General features: G+C 39.2%; 2 protein-coding genes and 1 long non-coding RNA gene across 3 annotated transcripts; 1 reads left to right on the top strand and 2 right to left on the bottom strand.

Moving 5' to 3' along the window:
- Window positions 1–6620: 6620 nt before the first annotated feature.
- Window positions 6621–6940, bottom strand: LOC123472432. The gene is made up of 2 exons (XR_006646854.1): window positions 6882–6940; window positions 6621–6816 (listed from the first exon to the last, which is right to left on the bottom strand). It is a non-coding gene; the product is annotated as an uncharacterized LOC123472432 (long non-coding RNA).
- Window positions 6941–7088: 148 nt separating this feature from the next.
- On the bottom strand, window positions 7089–8781 carry LOC116923397. The gene is made up of 3 exons (XM_045173906.1): window positions 8127–8781; window positions 7824–7924; window positions 7089–7759 (listed from the first exon to the last, which is right to left on the bottom strand). The coding sequence occupies exons 1-3, from the start codon at window positions 8294–8296 to the stop codon at window positions 7542–7544; spliced, it is 489 nt and encodes a 162-aa protein (XP_045029841.1). The 5' UTR covers window positions 8297–8781; the 3' UTR covers window positions 7089–7541.
- A 561-nt stretch (window positions 8782–9342) lies between these two features.
- LOC123472431 lies at window positions 9343–10083 on the top strand. The gene has a single exon (XM_045173905.1). The coding sequence runs from the start codon at window positions 9343–9345 to the stop codon at window positions 10081–10083; it is 741 nt and encodes a 246-aa protein (XP_045029840.1).
- The last annotated feature ends 7721 nt before the right edge of the window (window positions 10084–17804 follow it).

Here is a 17804-nt window from a genome sequence, read left to right as displayed (position 1 = left end):
ACATGACGACTGGGATGGCGCCAAGTAAAAAAAAGGGAGGGTAGCTAGACCGGGGTTCATACCAACCCCAGTCTATGCAAAAAATTTAAAAATACACTTGTCCGGGGTTCGGGCCAACCCCGGTCTATGCAAAAATTGAAAAATCCACTTGTCCGGGGTTCGTACCAAACCAACCACGGTCTATGCAAAAAAAAATTATACAGTTGTCGTTTCTGGATGCCATCTTGTGGCGGAAATTTAAAGCACAAGAATAAATTTCGGGAAAACCCGGGATAATCGGGCCAAAAAAACAGGGTAATCGGGTAGTAAAGCGGGGCTAGCCGGGTTATGGAACCGGTTTTGAAATTATGATACCCACGTAAAACCCGGGTAGGTAGTGGGCACAAAGTAGCGCAAGAACGCAAAATTTTATTGTCGTACTTGTAAAATATTCCACGTATTTATCGATTTCCTTCCACAGTACATCTAGAGACTAGAGTACAGTACACTAGTGTTGGGTCGTTAGCGATAACGAATAACGAAATTTTTCGTTAATATTTCCAATTTTGGCCTAAATTAATAACGACAACGAAAGCAAACTTTTATGGGCAAGTTTATAATTTTTTTTCTCGTTATTTAACAAATTATTCTGCTCAGTGGTGCTGTTGACTGCGAATTTGAACTAAAATATTTTTTTTTACACCGACATCTAATGCTGTGGCCTAATCTAGAAAACCACTGAAAATGGGAAAAGCAAAAGAAAGACTTGTACAAAAATTATCTCGACGTTTTGAAACTATATAACGAGAAAAATAACGAAAAAAATAATATATTAAATAACGCATTAAGTTAACGCAGAGTCATAGACCCCTGGTTCCTCCACTATGGCTATTTTCCCTCTCAGGAAAAGGGTACCCTCTTGCGGGGATTACTATACAAAAAAATGAGGGTTTTGGGTCGGGGCATGGTCGGGGCGTATTAGTGATTTTCCGCCTGGTGGGACTGCCATATGTCGACAAATGAGTTTCTGCGTGGAGTGAAACAACACACCCGCAAGAGGCGCTCCCACCGGACGGAAAATCACTCTTTCGCCCCGACCGCCCCAATATCCAGCATGGTTTCGCATCATGTTGCATCTTCACATCATTTATGATTCACCTTTATCGTTTCCGAGGGGTCGCCGACTCTTTTCCGGGGTGAACCTCGAGAAATTTTCCATATTTACTCTTCGTTTTGTAAACGAATACGAATAACGAATAAAATAGACGTTTTATTCGCGAATACGAATAATATTTGAATAACGAAAAAATTTTCAATTAAAATATCCAGAGTCATAGACCCCTGGTTGCTACACTATTGCAATTTTCCCTCTCAGAAAAGGGGTGCCCTCTAGCGGGACCACAATACGAAAAAACGAGGTTTTTAGGGCGGAGCGTAAGAGAAATTTTCCGCCTGGTGCGAGCGCCACCTGGCTATAAGTGAGGCTGTGCGTGGAGTGAACACCAACACACCCGCAAGAGGCGCTCTCGTCTGATGGAAAACGTCTAGTGTTCCCCGCAAAAGAGTACCCCTTCTTCTGAGAGGGAAAATAGCCATAGTGGAGCAACCAGGGTTCTTTGGTTCTGGAATATCGAATAAAAATGGAATTTAAGCCTTTAAAAATAGAAAATATTTGTACTTAACAGCAATAAAAATGAGATTGTTTGCCAAAAAAATAAAATTACTTATTCAAAATTTTATTTGAATCTTTTATTCGACAGAACTTCTGTCGAATAAAATTTCGAATAGAATAACGGAAAACTTCTAATAGAATACAGTGTATCGTATTTGGGTATTAAAATAAAATTATTTTAAAATAAAATACTTAAAATACGTATTTTATTCGGTATTTGTATTTGGGCTGTTTCTTATTTAAAGTATTTGTATTTGTATTGGTCGTTTACGCTGAAAGTGAATAAAATACAAATACAAATACAAAATGGGTCATTCCATGACAAGTCGAATTTTTCCGTCGCAAAAAAAAATAGATTTGCACAATTTTTTTACTGTGGGTTCTTATTGTTATTAAGATTACTTTTGCCAAAGGAAAAATTTTTCCGGTCAGCAGGAGCTGAGGAATAAATCCCCGAAATTTTCCCTTTTTTAATTTTTTAGATGCGTGTTTTTTCGATTTATTTAACATTTGGCCTATTAATTTTTTTTAAGAAAAAATAGAAAATAGCGAAAAGAAAGAGAAAATTTTTCTCTTTCTTTTGGTTTGTGTCCGGTAAAAAAAAATTTCTCCCGTCTATCCCAAAAATTGATCCCGAGATTAAAATTTTGATTGAATTTTGACAAAATCTGGCCGCTCGGACGGCCTTCATTTTTTTAAGAGTAATAGAAATGTTTGTAATAAACGACGATAAATAAAAATCACGCTTTACCCGCTATCAGTTTAAAAGTTACAAATTTTTGAAAACCATATTTTATTTGCGGGTTTTCACCGCGTGCGGAGCTGAAGGGGTGCGCGCGCTCGCCGCGCGCGCCCCCTTCAACCGGCGGATAAGGCGCAACCATGGGAGCTACTATAAGGAGAGCTACTGTTCTTAAAAAAACAAACAAATATTATTCTAAATTTTTAATGAATGATTGAATTTTTAAGCTTCCAAAAAGTGAACATGACAGTATTTCTGCCAAATATACTTGCCAATTGGCAAATTTAGAATAATATTTGTTTGTTTTTTTAAGAACAGTAGCTCTCCTTATAGTAGCTCCCATGGTTGCGCCTTATCCGCCGGTTGAAGGGGTGCGCGCGCGGCGCGCGCGCACCCCTTCAACTCCGCGCGCGGTGAAAACCCGCAAATAAAGTATGGTTTTCAAAAATTTGTAACTTTTAAACTGATAGCGGGTAAAGCGTGATTTTTATTTATCGTCGCTTATTACAAACATTTCTATTACTCTTAAAAAAATGAAGGCCGTCCGAGCGGCCAGATTTTGTCAAAATTCAATCAAAATTTTAATCTCGGGATCAATTTTTGGGATAGACGGGAGAAATTTTTTTTTACCGGACACAAACCAAAAGAAAGAGAAAAATTTTCTCTTTCTTTTCGCTATTTTCTATTTTTTCTTAAAAAAAAATTAATAGGCCAAATGTTAAATAAATCGAAAAAACACGCATCTAAAAAATTAAAAAAGGGAAAATTTCGGGGATTTATTCCTCAGCTCCTGCTGACCGGAAAAATTTTTCCTTTGGCAAAAGTAATCTTAATAACAATAAGAACCCACAGTAAAAAAATTGTGCAAATCTATTTTTTTTTGCGACAAAAAAATTCGACTTGTCATGGAATGACCCAAATACTTTTTTTTCAAAGATTTGAAGTTTGTAAATTGGCAACAGTGTATGAATCGAAAGTAACTTCATTTTGACAGCGTTATTGCACCTGCAAAACGTTTTGCAATAGCTTTTTCTAGTTTCAAAACTTTCAATTGCATTTTTCGTCGTCTGTTTGTCTCGTGTGTGTTTTCATTAAACCACAAGTTTCTTTAACGTATATCTCTAGTTCTCTACAAATCGGATGGTTTCTTATTACTTTGCGTTCTGAAGAACTTGTATAATACCCATGGTAAGTGTTTAAGTTATTGAACATTCTTAAAATACGTAATGGCATAAACTAATAACTTGGCATATCCTCTGATTCAGTGACAAGAATGTCGGCAAGACAGAACCTTGGACAGACAGTTAAAAATAAAGGAGTAAGAGGCAAATAAGAATGGAGCATTTGGACATCCTACGTTGCGCATTCTCCGCAAATGCGAAAATCAAATTTGTGCCCAATCTGTGGTACGCTGTCTACAGCGTCTTATGGGAAAACCAACCATTTCACTCTAAAAATATTGTTTTCTTCTCTATAACTATGTTTTACCTCACTGTTGTACCTAACAGTGGATTCGCTATTCATTTGGTGATAACCAAATTTTTCCCTCCATCTCCTTTTAAGTCTAATTTATTTGTAGTTAATTTTTGTTTAAGAGTCATTTTTTGTGATCGACCCGGCTAGCAGAAGAACCCGAATTCTTTAGCTAGCTGGTGTATTGTTGTTCACTCTATAAACGTCAAACTTGTAAGTTTAACAAGATGAAGTGTTGCGTACGAAACTGTGAAAAGAATCACAAGGATGGAGTTAAATTTTTTAAAAAAGAAAATTCACTGTTCAAACGAAGTACAACAACTCCAGAATATGCGAAGGAAAGCGTGGGAGGTTTTTAGGAAAACTTAAAAATACAACAGTGAGGTAAAACATAGTTATAGAGAAGAAAACAATATTTTAAAAGTGAAATGGTTGGTTTTCCCATAAGACGCTGTAGACAGCGTACCACCAGAGTAATAGAATACTGGTGTAGCCACGGCCATGTTAACTCCCCCTCTCGGATTTTTTCCCAAAAGTTGCTGCAAGTTTCGCGTATCGATTGTGAGAAAATGAGGCAAGATATCGATTTAAGTGTCCCGTAACCGTAACGCCACCTATGAATTGAGTTTTAAGGGTTGTTATTGTTTTAACAACCGATATGTTTATACATACATTTTTTTCAAACTAATTAATTTAGCCACTTTTTGTTTGCTTTCTGAAGTACAGACGACGAAAATGAGCGAAAACATAGCGAAAACGTAATACATCACAAGTTCACAACACAGCCGCTGTGGCGCTTTCGTTACGGGCCAGAAAGACTTTCAGGCCAAAAAGGCAATGGGAGGGCCCGCCATAAGCGTGGCTACACCAGTATTCTATTACTCTGGTACCACAGATTGGACACAAATTTGATTTTCGCATTTGCGGAGAATGCGCAACGTAGGATGACCAACTGCTCCATAAAGGAAAAAAGTATTTTGTATTTGTATTTGTATTTGTATTTTATTTTATTTGGTATTTGAGGTTTTGGGAGAAAAAATGTATTTTGAAGGACGAGTATTTTAAAATATAGTATTTGTATTTTTAAAATACTCGTTTTTTTTCAAATACGATACACTGATAGAATAACGCAAAATTTCGAATATTTATTCGTTATTCGTCGAATAAAAATTTTACTTGTTCGCATTCGTTATTCCAGTGTTCTGCCGAATAAAGCTCTTTCGAATAAAAAACGTATTCTGAATAAGAATACGAATAAAATCTTATTCTTTATTTTGAATAAATTTTTATTCGATTTATTCTTATTCTTTATTCTCGAATATTTTTTACCTGTATTTTATTTTTATTTTTTATTCGATTATCCAAAATTTAAATGGAAAAATCGAATAAATAATAAAGTTCCTCTAAGTTTAAAAATCTTTGTTTCCGCTAGCCGTTGCTCTTTTGTTTGGAGTTATTTTTTCCGTTTAGCCATTGAAAATGTCATGAGGCCAATAATTGTCTGCTACTAGCACACTCTTGAATTAGTGATACTACTTCTGGAAGAACTTAAAGTATAAAACTAAGCTGTTACGTTTACGTATTAATTTGGACTTGTTTCAATTTTTTTCCGTTTCCATTTTCTACTGTTCCATGAATCTGGATTCCGTTGATTTTGAAGTTTTTTTTTGTTTGATTTGATTGGACTGGCTGTGTCACCAAAATAAAGAAATCACTTGCTTAATTATTTATTATTAATTGTTTTTAATTTTATGATTCAAAAATCGAAACATCATCCTTAAATTAAGAAAATCATTAGAATTTATTTTATTCGAAAATTTATTCGAAAATTTATTCGAAATACGAATAAAAATAAATTTTATTTTTATTCTATATTCTTTATTCTTCATTTTTTATTTTTATTCTTTATTCTTATTCTTTATTCGATTCAATTTTCATTTCATTCGTATTCATATTCAAATAAATTTTTTCCTTATTCGGCAGAACACTGCGTTATTCTCATTCGTTGTAACTCCAAATAGAGGCAATTCACATCGCGGTTTCGCGTGTCAATTGTTTCGATGTCCGCCATTTTCTCTGGTTGTTTATGTCATGTTTTGCGTTGTTTGTATTGGCTGAAAGTGTTATTTCCCAATACAAAGTGGATTTTGTGAATCAGTGTTTAATTTTTTTCAATTTTTTTTGTGTCAGTTAATTGCTACGTATCTTGGTTAGTATGTCTAGCAATTTCTCTTTCCAGATCACATTTCTTGTATTTTTAAAAAAATCTTTTCTGTAGGGCTGTCATGGGTTTTCAATATTGTTGTGCCCCGGGTTGCAAAAACAAATAACATTAGAGTTTGTAATGCACATTTTGTTCTAGGTAAGTCTCGAAAAATTTATTAATAGTGAATGTGTCTATCTAATTCTTCTATTTGAAATCACACAGGAAAACCTTTTTAGTACACTGGAGAAACACACCCAGACTGGGCCCCATCCCTGAATCTTGACAAAGTGTATGTTAACGCTAAGTCAGCCATGGATAGAGAGTCAAGAAGAGTAATTTTAAATGTTCAAGAGGTAATACAAATTATGAAGTATAATTTATTCATACGTTATGACAACAAAAAGTTATGTGTTATAGTAATGTTACAAATAAACAAATGAAGAGTAATAACCTTCGCTTTCATCAACAAATTTTTGTTTAAAAGACTGATTGCACAAAATGATCCAATTCCCCCATCGATAAATCTCTTGTAGGTCTCAAGGCCCTTGTAAGCCTTTAAATCTTCATGCGTGTATGGAGACTTGGAACATAGCAGGTAATTTACCAAATCAAGATTGGTTACCAGTGGCATTTTTCCTGCGATGCTAAGTCCATTGCACCAATACTCTTCGTGAATTGTATAGGGGCAATCACAACCTACTATTAATAGTTTTGCTGCATACTTACGTTTATCTTCTGACAGCCCTTTAGAAAATATTTTTTTAAAAATACAAGAAATGTGATCTGGAAACAGAAATTGCTACACATACTAACTAAGATACGTAGCAATTAACTGACACAAAAAAAAATTGAAAAAAATTAAACACTGATTCACAAAATCCACTTTGTATTGGGAAATAACACTTTCAGCCAATACAGACAACGCAAAACATGACATAAACAACCAGAGAAAATGGCGGACATCGAAACAATTGACACGCGAAACCGCGATGTGAATTGCCTCTATTGTATCATTTCGAATACAAATACGTTTGGTCATGATTCATATTTTTTAACCGTTTAAATTAAAATATTTAGATTCTCTATAATACCAGTAATTTTTTTATGTAATTCAGAACTATATATACGATTATTTAAAATGAAACCCAAAGCATGTTTGAAACACCAGAAGGTACTGTCGTGACACCTAAGACCAGAGGGTATTGACCCTCTGCTTTGTTCGAACCCTGTTATTCGCCAAGGTCACCACATACAACAGATACCATAAGTAAGATACAGTAAGATAGAATAATATACTAAAATTAATATACTAAAACACATATTTAAATATCTTAGCCCAAGCAGAACAGCGTTCGCACCTACCGCAAGCGCAATGGGTTATATTATAAGCGTCTAAACATTTTTTTTGTGGCAACCAACTAATTTTTGGAAATATAAGTCCGCCAATGCCCACCGAGTTGCAGGTTTCTTTAATTTATAAATTTCAGCAGGTCTTCTGTAGGATTGTGTTTGCTTTTCTTAGCTAAAGAATAAGATGCTCCTTCAGTTGTGTCATCTTCAGGATACACAAGTGTTCTTCTTGTCTTCTGCCTTGTATCGAGTACATGTAGTTCATTCGCATTGTTCTTTGCTGAAGTTTTATCAAGAATGAGCTGTTGCCTGAGTTCAAGTAGGTATTGTTGATCAGCTTTAAGGAAGTAGAAAGAGAAGAATAAATATTGTTCTTAATTGCAATAAGTTGTGTTACTCACTCGATATTGCCACAGTAACTCCAGATCTGTGATCACAATCAAAACGGTTGTTTTTTTCATAAACTCTTTCGCAGATGACTGAGTTGAATTCTTTAGGCCACCTTTGGATGCAAATAATAAAGAATCACAATTAAAACATTAAATTCAAATGAGCACGTTTGAGATTTCATTCATCAACATTTGTCGACATACTTCTGAGAAGTGACATAAATAGAATAGCAGTAAATGCTAGAATAAAGTTGAATAGACAAACTGATGTAAATTCATACACTTATCTAAAATGGAGAATACAAAAACTTTTACCTGACCACTAGTTTGGTTCTTTCCTTAACCCATATGTCTCGTACTGTTGCCATTACGTTTTCATTTTCATTTTCTAGCAGAATAGGACTCTTAATTGAACTGATTGTCCCGATACCTGATTCTTTCGCATTGAAATCAAATGGAACAAACATCTTTTGGGCAGTGGACATTCTAAATTACGTTTTCTTTGGTAGAATTCGGATAGACTATAAGATCACTGTTGAACACGCGATTCAAAGAGTTTTGGAGGGAAACAGATGAAGCATGTACAGGATACACTACAAGGGACTGAACCAATCAGAGTAGCTGTTCGCTTTTTTAATCGATATTCATATCGATTACAAATATTATTTTCTTAAATTTAAGTACTTAGTAAAAATAAGTAAAACTAACTCTGAAACTGTAAAAACCTAGATAAAAAGACAAACATTATTATAATTTTCCAGTACTTTCGATGAATTGTTTAAATAAATTGTTTTTTAAATGACGGGTCTGTTTTGAAGTTTAGTCGTCTGCTTCAGTACTGCTGTCAATAATAAATTCAAACTACAAATATTGATACGCAATGACCAGAAGCAAGGACTACGGAGCACTGGCACTGTCATCAATTCCCCGGTCAAAACGGCAAAAACTGGAAATAAAACAAAACCAAATACTGAAGACGATATTAGTCTGCTTCAAGTCCACCCCAACGGCGCTGGTGTATGTGGAAACAGGAATATCATCCATTAGGGACAGATGGGACTTGCTGGCCAAAAAATATCTAACCAAACTATGCAACAAACCGTGGAACGCGGCTTATGAGACGATATACACACTAACCCACCCCCCACAACAATGGTAGCCCAGAAGTACTCCAGCAGCTGTGAGACACCTGGAGGCCCTCAAGGAATCACACAGGATCTACCCGAAAACACTACCATCCTCACAACCTAATATAGATCCTATCCCACCTTGGGGCCTATTTGAAATCCCAAGTGGAAGCTTTCCATTAAACAAACATCTAGCAACAGCTAACCCAATACGTACCTCAACTCTCTTCCAAGAGTTAACAGACCATGAACCAGCAGACCACCTATCCATATTTACCGATGGATCCTCTTGCGAAACTACTAGGACATCAACATGCGCATGCCACATACCTAAAACAAAAGAAAACTTAACATGGAGACTGAGAAAATACACCAACAGTTTCAACGCAGAGCTAGCAGCCATTATGCAAGCCCTTGAACATACTTATCACCAGGAATGGGACACAATAACCATCTTTACCGACTCAAAATCAGCCATCCAGGCTATTACAAACTTCAAGTGGGATGCCAGTGCATACATACCTGGAATCATAAGACACATTACAAACTTCAAAGCATCGGGCACAAAAGTAAGATTATTTTGGATACCTGGACACGCAGGAATAGCAGGGAACATGGTAGCAGACCATCTAGCAAACTTAAGGAGAACCGAGAAGGATGGATCAATCCTCAAGAATGTCTACAGCGTCCCTGAAAAAATACGGGAAATAATAAATGACCACAAACAACAAATGCTCCAACGCATCAAAGCAACAACAACAAACCTAGCAGTTACAAGCCGGCACAGCATGGGAATCCTCCCATGGCACACCCACAGTGTGAGACCAATCCAGTCGGCACTAATAAGACTTCGCAGTGGCCATAGCAAACTCAACGGAACAATAAGTAAATGGGACATGGACACTCAACCTAACTGCCCCCATGGATGCACTGAAACGGAAAACGCATCCCACGTACTGCTACAATGCCCCACGTACTCCACAGCCAGAGAAGAACTGAAACAAACGTTGGAAAAGCTGAAGTACCCAATGGACGTACCAACTCTAACGGGAATCAACTGCTCAATAGCTAAACACTCACAAAAAAAAATTGCCCAGAAATTAATTGTTTTCCTAATCGAGTCCAAACTATTAGAAAGAATATAACCGTAATTAATATGCCAACTAAATCCCACTAACACAACCCCCATAACAGTAATTAATAAAAATGTCACAATATGCAAAAAAAAAGGGGGAGGGTAGCCCAAAAAATAAAAATTCCTTGTGAGTGCTAGATGGCATTGTTTTTCATTGCACAATACAAACAGAAAAAACATGCAATATTTTTTTTGTATGTTTTGACTGCAAATGCGAGACGATTCCCATGATTTCAATATTTTTTGCTGCGAGCAAAATATGAAAAACGGAGAATTTGAGAAAAAAGTTGGGGAAAGGCTAACCTCTGAATTGTTAACTTCCCCCCACCCCAACTTTTTTCTCAAGTTTTCCGTTTTCCATATTTTCTCGTAACATGAAAACTTATTGGAAACCATGGCAACCCTTTGAAGCTGTGTGATTTCAAAATTGAAAAGCTATTGTTTAAGTGGCAGACTAGTTCAGACTAGAAATAAGTAAAGGTGACTAGAAAAAGTGACTAGGCAAAGTGACTAGAAAAAGTAACTAGAAAAAGTGATTAGAATAGCGGTGCTTTTTAAAAATGTATATGCAAATCAACCAAAAAACCTAAGTGAAGCACAGCGTGGTGAAATAATTGGTTTGACTAGAGCCGGGCATTCCCAAGCGCAAATCGCTAATTTAGTCGGTTGCGCAAGATCAACCGTCCAAAGGTGGCAAAATCGTTTTTCTGAAGAAGAAAATGTCAAAAGAAAAAGAGGGACGGGCATAAAGAAAAAAACCACACTTCAGCAAGATAACGCAATAGTGCGTTTTGCCTCTGCTAACCCTATTGTTAAGGCTAGTGTTATTGCAGGTTAAGGTAGCGTAATATTTTTTTTTTGCTTTATGAGACCAAGTTTTTCTGCTTAGATTCCCTCGCAATACCTGTAAGTTCCCAAAAGATAAGTCATCGTCTAAGAAATCGTGGCATTATTGCTTGCGTGGCCGCAAAAAAGTGCGATCTCACGCAGTGTCGGAAATTCCGACGGACGAAGCTCACAGCCCTCGTCCGGGTGATAACCCTTTGGCCGAAGCAGGCTAGACTCAGCCGAGTCATCCTCAGTGGATCGCCACACCACCTAGGATAAGGAAGTCGATGACCGGAGGCAAACGACATAAGACGGCCTACGGCTCGCAAGAGCCGTAGTTGAGAAGCTGGAACGCAAAAAAGTGACATCGGAACTGTCTGAGCGCTTTTTCATATATATGGAGACACCTGTTGAATGTGAAAGGAACGACGTTAGGGTTGAACTCATTGAGGCGGAGCCTGCAGAGTTCATCCTACCAGAGTATAGGTTCAGTTCCCGCAGGGTTATTGGGAAGGTTACCAATCGATAACCGGCAGGGAACATCATCAGCAACTGGTGCCCTCTATTCCGGGATCGGACGCTCGAAGAAATCAGACAACGGTGTAGTTTTTCTCATGTATAAAAGGGGCTGTTCAGCCGTGAAAATACACTCACTTTTCTCCACCGAACTGTAGTGTCAAGTTGTCCGTTCTTGTTCATTTAACCCCCTGATTTTCCACAGTAAGGTCAAGGATCCCCGCCGTCGCCGTTCTCCCAAGCCTGTCAGCCGTCAGCCCCGTTGCCGAGCCAGCCCGCGACCAGAGACGACCGAAGCAGACCCGGGATCCAGACATCACCGCGAAGAGTAAGACTCTAGCGGCAGCATCCTCTGTTGAGCCCGATAAGGCCCAACAGACTCTCGTCATTGTTTTAGCCCGACACGGTGAAAAGCAATTCCAAGGACCTCAAGCCATAGCCCGATAAAGGCGACAGCTGTGGTTCCTGAATCGTGCTACGGCACTAGACAAAAGTTAACCGCGCAAAGATCATACCAGTCTGGCAGGCTCACCCCCGTAAATCCCGACTGACAATCTGCGCCAGCAGTTAACTGGCCCTACGGGTGATAAATCCTGAAACGCAGCGAAACACGGAAAATCGTTTTATTTTCGCGGCGGTGTTTATTAATAAGGGGCCGTTCACAAAATACGTAACGCATTTTTGGTCAATTTTTGACTCCCCCCTCCCCCCTTGTAACGGTCCGTAACAAAGTTTACTACCCCCCCTCCTAAAAATACGTAACAAATGTTCAAACCCCCCCTCCAAAACCAGAATCATATAATTGAGAGAAAATGACTGCAATGGAGAAAATACCATTTAGCAGACAACAGTTGTCATGACAACAACAAAAAAAGAAGCTAAACAGCATTTTTTTTTTCTTTTTCTGCCGAAATTAAAAGTTCCACGAAATAATTGTTCTGGTACGTAACATTTTATGAAACCCCCCTCCCCCCTTGTAACAAAGCGTAACAAAACCAACGACCCCTCCCCCCTTTCGCGTTACGTATTTTGTGAATGACCCCTAAGGACCCTGTGTATTGGTCAAAGGTTGTTTTCTCTGATGAAAAAACTTTCGGGTATAAATAATATTAAAATTACGTTACGGCAATGTTATCTTACAAAATTTCACTACTTCTATAAGGTCTGACGAATACGGTAGAGTGTTCGTCAACCGGAAAAAGGGAACAAGATTTCAACGGGAGCATATCCAGACAATTAATAGAAGTGGACGCAAGACAATGCCTGTTTGGGGCTGTTTTTCTGCCGCTGGGTCTTGCCCACTAGTTTCGATAGAAGGCAGATTTACAAAAACTAAAATATCTTGAGATCCTAGAGAACAATTTCCTGCCCTGGATCAATGAAACTTATGGGCCGGAAGAAACCATTCCTTTCATTCAAGAGAATTCCCCGATCCAAAGAGCAAGGGTAATAAAAGCTTGGTTTGCTTCCCATCCAAGGATCGAGGTTCTCCCGTGGCCTGCCTGCTCGCTTGATTTCAATCCCATTGAAAACGTGTGGGGGGATATTGTGCGTGAATTCGACGTGAAAGATTCCCGAAACAAAGAAGACGTTTTTGCCCATGCACAGACCACTTGGCCAAATCTTACTGAAAAACACGCTTATCGTGAAAAACTAGCGCTTTCAATGACAAAAAAATGCTATAATTTTATTCTTCTGTCACCAATAAGTTTTATGTTGCGAGAAAATATGGAAAACGGAAAACTTGAGAAAAAAGTTGGGGTGGGGGAAAGGTAACAATTCAGAGGTTAGCCTTTCCCCGACTTTTTTCTCAAATTCTCCGTTTTTCATATTTTGCTCGCAGCAAAAAATATTGAAATCATGGGAACCGTCTCGCATTAGCAGTCAAAACAAACAAAAAAAATATTGCATGCTTTTTTGGGGCCGTGCACATACTACGTCACCCGAAGAGGGGGGGGGAAGGGGGTAATGAAAGTGTGACGCGGTGTGACATGGGGGGAGGGGGGGTCCTTGAAAAAATGACGTCACTTGACAATCGCCACTGCCCTCTGGTGGACAATTTATTTTCAAAAAAAAAATTAGTCCAGACACGTTGCTTTTACAATCAGTAGTTAGAATCTGAACGAAATTTTTATTGATCCCATAAAATGGACAAAAACAAATTATTTGCTTCCCTGTTTGAAGCGTATACAAGGGCATTTTCAGAAAAAAAAAGACAAGATTGTCAGAAGGAGGTGGTTTTAATTTGGAAAGAGATAAAAAATGAAAATGAGAAGTTGGAACTGAAAGTCGATTCCCTTTTTAAAAAATGGAATTCGGTTTCTTTAAAGAAAAAAGGAAGGTTATTGAATTTATGGTCGAAGCAAAATGCCTTGACAAGCACGGAAAATAATGTCCAAAATGTGTTAAATGATTCGCAATTGAACACCACATTATAACGGTCGAACCAATTGCTCTGGAGTTCATGCCAGATTCAGATCAGTTTCTTGAGCACGAAATTGCCGGTGAAGATATTCCTGAGACTGCAACTTCGACCAAAGCAGTACAAAATGCAATTCCTTCAGTTATAAAGCCCAAACCAGCTCAAGAGCAAATAAAAACTCAAATTTCAATAATCAACTCCGATCTTGTGGGTCTTTTTAATAGAAAAGCCAATGGATTCATCACAAAAGAACAAGAATCGGAACTAAGAGAAAAAAAGACAAAGAAGAAGGAGTTAGAACAATTGCTCAAAAGAAAAATAGATAATCAAAATAGGGCCAAGAAATCCCTAGAATCAAAAAAAATCAAGTTGGCAAAACTTTGTGAAACAAATCCTGAAATCCAAACTGTTTTGAGTATACGGAATAAGCCTGGGAAACCGAGACTTGAAGTTGATCAGCCACTTCTGTTAACTGGAGAAATTTTTCTCAATAAAGAAAAAACGAACACGATATATTTTTTATTTGGGTGGGGGGGTCAAGCCAATTGTGACGTAATATAAGGAGGGGAGTGCAACCATTTGTTACGGAGTATGGCAAAGGGGGGGAGGGGGTTAAAAAAGGGGAAAAAACGCGTGACGCAGTATGTGCACGGCCCCTTTTGTTTGTATTGTGCAATGAAAAACAATGCCATCTAGCGTTCACAAGGAATTTTTATTTTTTGGGCTACCGGGGGGGGGGGAGGGCCTCTTTTTTGGCGAAGATACTGTACTGGTAATGATGCCATGACTGGTGGAATGGGCTTCGATGACCTACGCTTGCAAGGCCAGCAGGTGTTGACAACTGATTTGATGAATTTGCGTCCAGAGATTATCCAGTAACGTGTACGTAAATCCGTCAGCAATCTTTCAGACTTGATGTGAACGTTCCGCGTACAATACTCCCATACAATCCGATGCGTCACGAGTTGATCGGCTAGAAGCAGAATGGGATGCTTTATGGAATAATCAACTGGAGTCTGCAGTATACGTCCGCCTACACGTAGTTGTCCTACTTCATCCAGAAAAGGACTGAAAGTGTGTAGATTTGATTTCAGAGGCAACTCCAGTTTTTTCTTTAGGGCATGGATTTCTTCTCCGAATGCCAGTTCTTATGCGCGTTTAATGCAGAGTGTTAAGGCCGCCAACTTGATCTCTTCCCAAGTATCCCACTCCGACGGATCGAGTTTCAGGAATGATGAACCCTCGTGGAATTTCACCAACTCGTCGACGTTCTTTGGGTCGATGCCACGACTACACAAGTCCACGGGATTGTTAACTCCAGAAACGTGACGCCATTGTCTTCGATTCGTGTTTCTGAGGATCCTGCCAATACGATTGTTTACGAAAGTTTCAAATCGGATGGTGCGGGAATGGATCCACCATAATACAGTTTGAGAGTCGGTGTGGAAGGTAACTTCACGTAGGTCGATTTCGAGCTCCCGACAGATGACTAGAGCGATGTTTAAGCCTTCTACAGCAGCTTGCAACTCCAATATGGGGATCGTGAGGCCTTTTACTGGTTTTACGTGGGTTTTAGCCCTGACGAAGGATACGGTGATCGACTGGTCCTCGAAGACGAAGCGTAAATACGAAACAGCTCCCAATCCTTTTATGCTTGCATCCGTTAATACATGCAGATGCTGCTGCGTCCAACGAACACGTTGATGTCGAAAACATCTTGGCACCTTCAGCAACTCCAGGTTCTCCAGATGCTCGTACCAATAGTGGAAACGTTGGCCTAATTCCTCGGGGATATAGGGTCATCCCAGCCGATTCATTTCTCGTATGTCCAAATGTCTTGAAGAAGAGACTTCATCAAGAAAACAACAGGAGCAACGAGTCCCAACGGGTTGTAGACACTTGATACAATACTAAGGAAACTCCTTTTGGTGAGAACGTCATGGCTGGGCTGCTTTCGTATCTTGAACGTTAGCACATCCGTGTCCCCGTTCCACATTACTCCAAGTGTTCGCTCGATGGGCAACTTTTTCAGATCAAGGTCCAGTGTTGGTGAGGCCAGACCAAACTCACGTAGAGCCCATATCACCTTCCTTGATGAGGACGTCCACTTTGTTAGGTTGAAACCACCAAGTTGTAAGAGTTTCTTCCTTTGGTGGACCCGTTTTACTGCCCCGTCTTCGGAATCGAAGGAGTCGAGGTAGTTGTCGGCGTAGAAGTTTCTTCGGACGCTATCTATTGTCTCTGGATGCTGGTCACGATGATCGTCGGCAGTCCGGTTGAGGGCGAAGATACAGGTCGTTGGGGAAGATACTGATCCAAAGACGTGGACTGTCATTTGGTACGTTAACGGTGCTTGATTACTGCCAGGCGTCCGGTAGACAAACGGTAGGCCGCCTGATCTTCTACTAGGACCTTCACCTGGTGAAACATCTTCTCAATGTCCGCGCCGACCGGTACTAGGTTCCTTCGGAAGCGTAGTAGGACACCGAGCAGGTTCACGAAAAGATTGGGTCCACGTAACAGGTTCTGGTTGATGGAAGTTCTTCCATACTCGGCGGCTCCGTCGAATACAACTCGAACTTTGGTCGTAGAGCTGGATGGGCTTATGACCCAGTGGTACGGTAAATACCACGTTTTACTTGATTCCTTCCGCAACTCTTCGCTCATGAGGATCCTGGCGTGATCCAGGCCGATGTACTCCTTAACAACTGCATCATACTTCCGATGAAATCGCCTCTGCAGAGAATAAAGTCTCTTCAATGCAGTTGCCCGGTTGTCCGGAAGGTTTACGTTGTCGGTTTTCCACATTAGGCCGACTTGATACCGATTACCAACATTTTTTACTGTTGACTCAAGGATACGTTTTCCACGTATATCGTCTTCAGAGAGAACAGGCTGATCCATGTCTATGACTTTCGCCTCCAGCTGCCAGAATTTCTTGACTAACTCCCCCCCCCCTTTGTGGTCGTGGGCCTCTGCTACGTCGAGTCCAATCAATACACCAACGTCTTCGGGTTGTACGTTCGGGACATCAAGACCACTGTAACAGAATTCCCATTCTGCAAGCATGGCTTCTTCACTTTATCTCCCCCACATCCCTCGTCACACAGCCTCCACAGGAACCTACCATATGACTGCAAGCAGCAACAGAATAGACCTTTTTCCCATCGACTCCCCAAAAGACACCTACACCGCCCGAAGACATATTCTTACATCAGCCGACTAACACGGGAGCACCCTCGTCTAGCCGGAAACTCCTCGAACATCTTCTTACCTGTTTCCACGCCTAGAATATTCATGCACCTGCACCGCACGCGCCAGAACATTCAACCCCTTTTTAGATTAAGATCACAATGCATAAATAACCGTAAATATAGAAATAGTTTTACTAATTATTCACTTAAACCCTAGTTAAGTGACCTGTCCGAACTGTCACCACAGTTCGGGGTGGCTTTAAGTTGCTCGTCTCTTTTAGCTGAAGAATTTCGTTTGCTGCCAGAAATTCGTCTGCTACAAGGGGATGAACAACAAACCATTCACAAACAATAGCTAAATAAAAATAAACCAGATAGAACTAGAGCTAGAAAAAAAATTGGGAAATGAAAAAATGAATAGGGTACCCACTGCTAGGAAGAAAAGGGGGAAAATCTTAATTATATTGATGAAAACTTATTTTTTAACATGAAGAAGTTGGTTTCTCCATAAGACGCTGCAGCCGCAGCAGACCAACTTCGACACAAATGAGATTTTCGCATTTGTGGAGAACGTGCAACGTAGGGTCATATTTAAATTTTCAGCCCTTAATAATTTTTTAGTCCGAGTAAACTATACATGAAATTAACGACCGATATCTTACCTAGAGCACTGTGGAATTCTTGTGAAGAAATATTGCGAATTCAACGAGTTACTTATATTTTGTTAAAGACACTTAAATTTCTTATGGCCTTTGCCATGTAAACGGAAAA

Source organism: Daphnia magna, linkage group LG5 (genome assembly GCF_020631705.1).
Source record: "Daphnia magna isolate NIES linkage group LG5, ASM2063170v1.1, whole genome shotgun sequence".
Taxonomy (NCBI): Eukaryota; Metazoa; Arthropoda; class Branchiopoda; order Diplostraca; family Daphniidae; genus Daphnia; species Daphnia magna.
The sequence above is the reverse complement of the archived record's forward strand: the minus strand, read 5'-3'. Positions and strand labels throughout refer to the sequence as shown.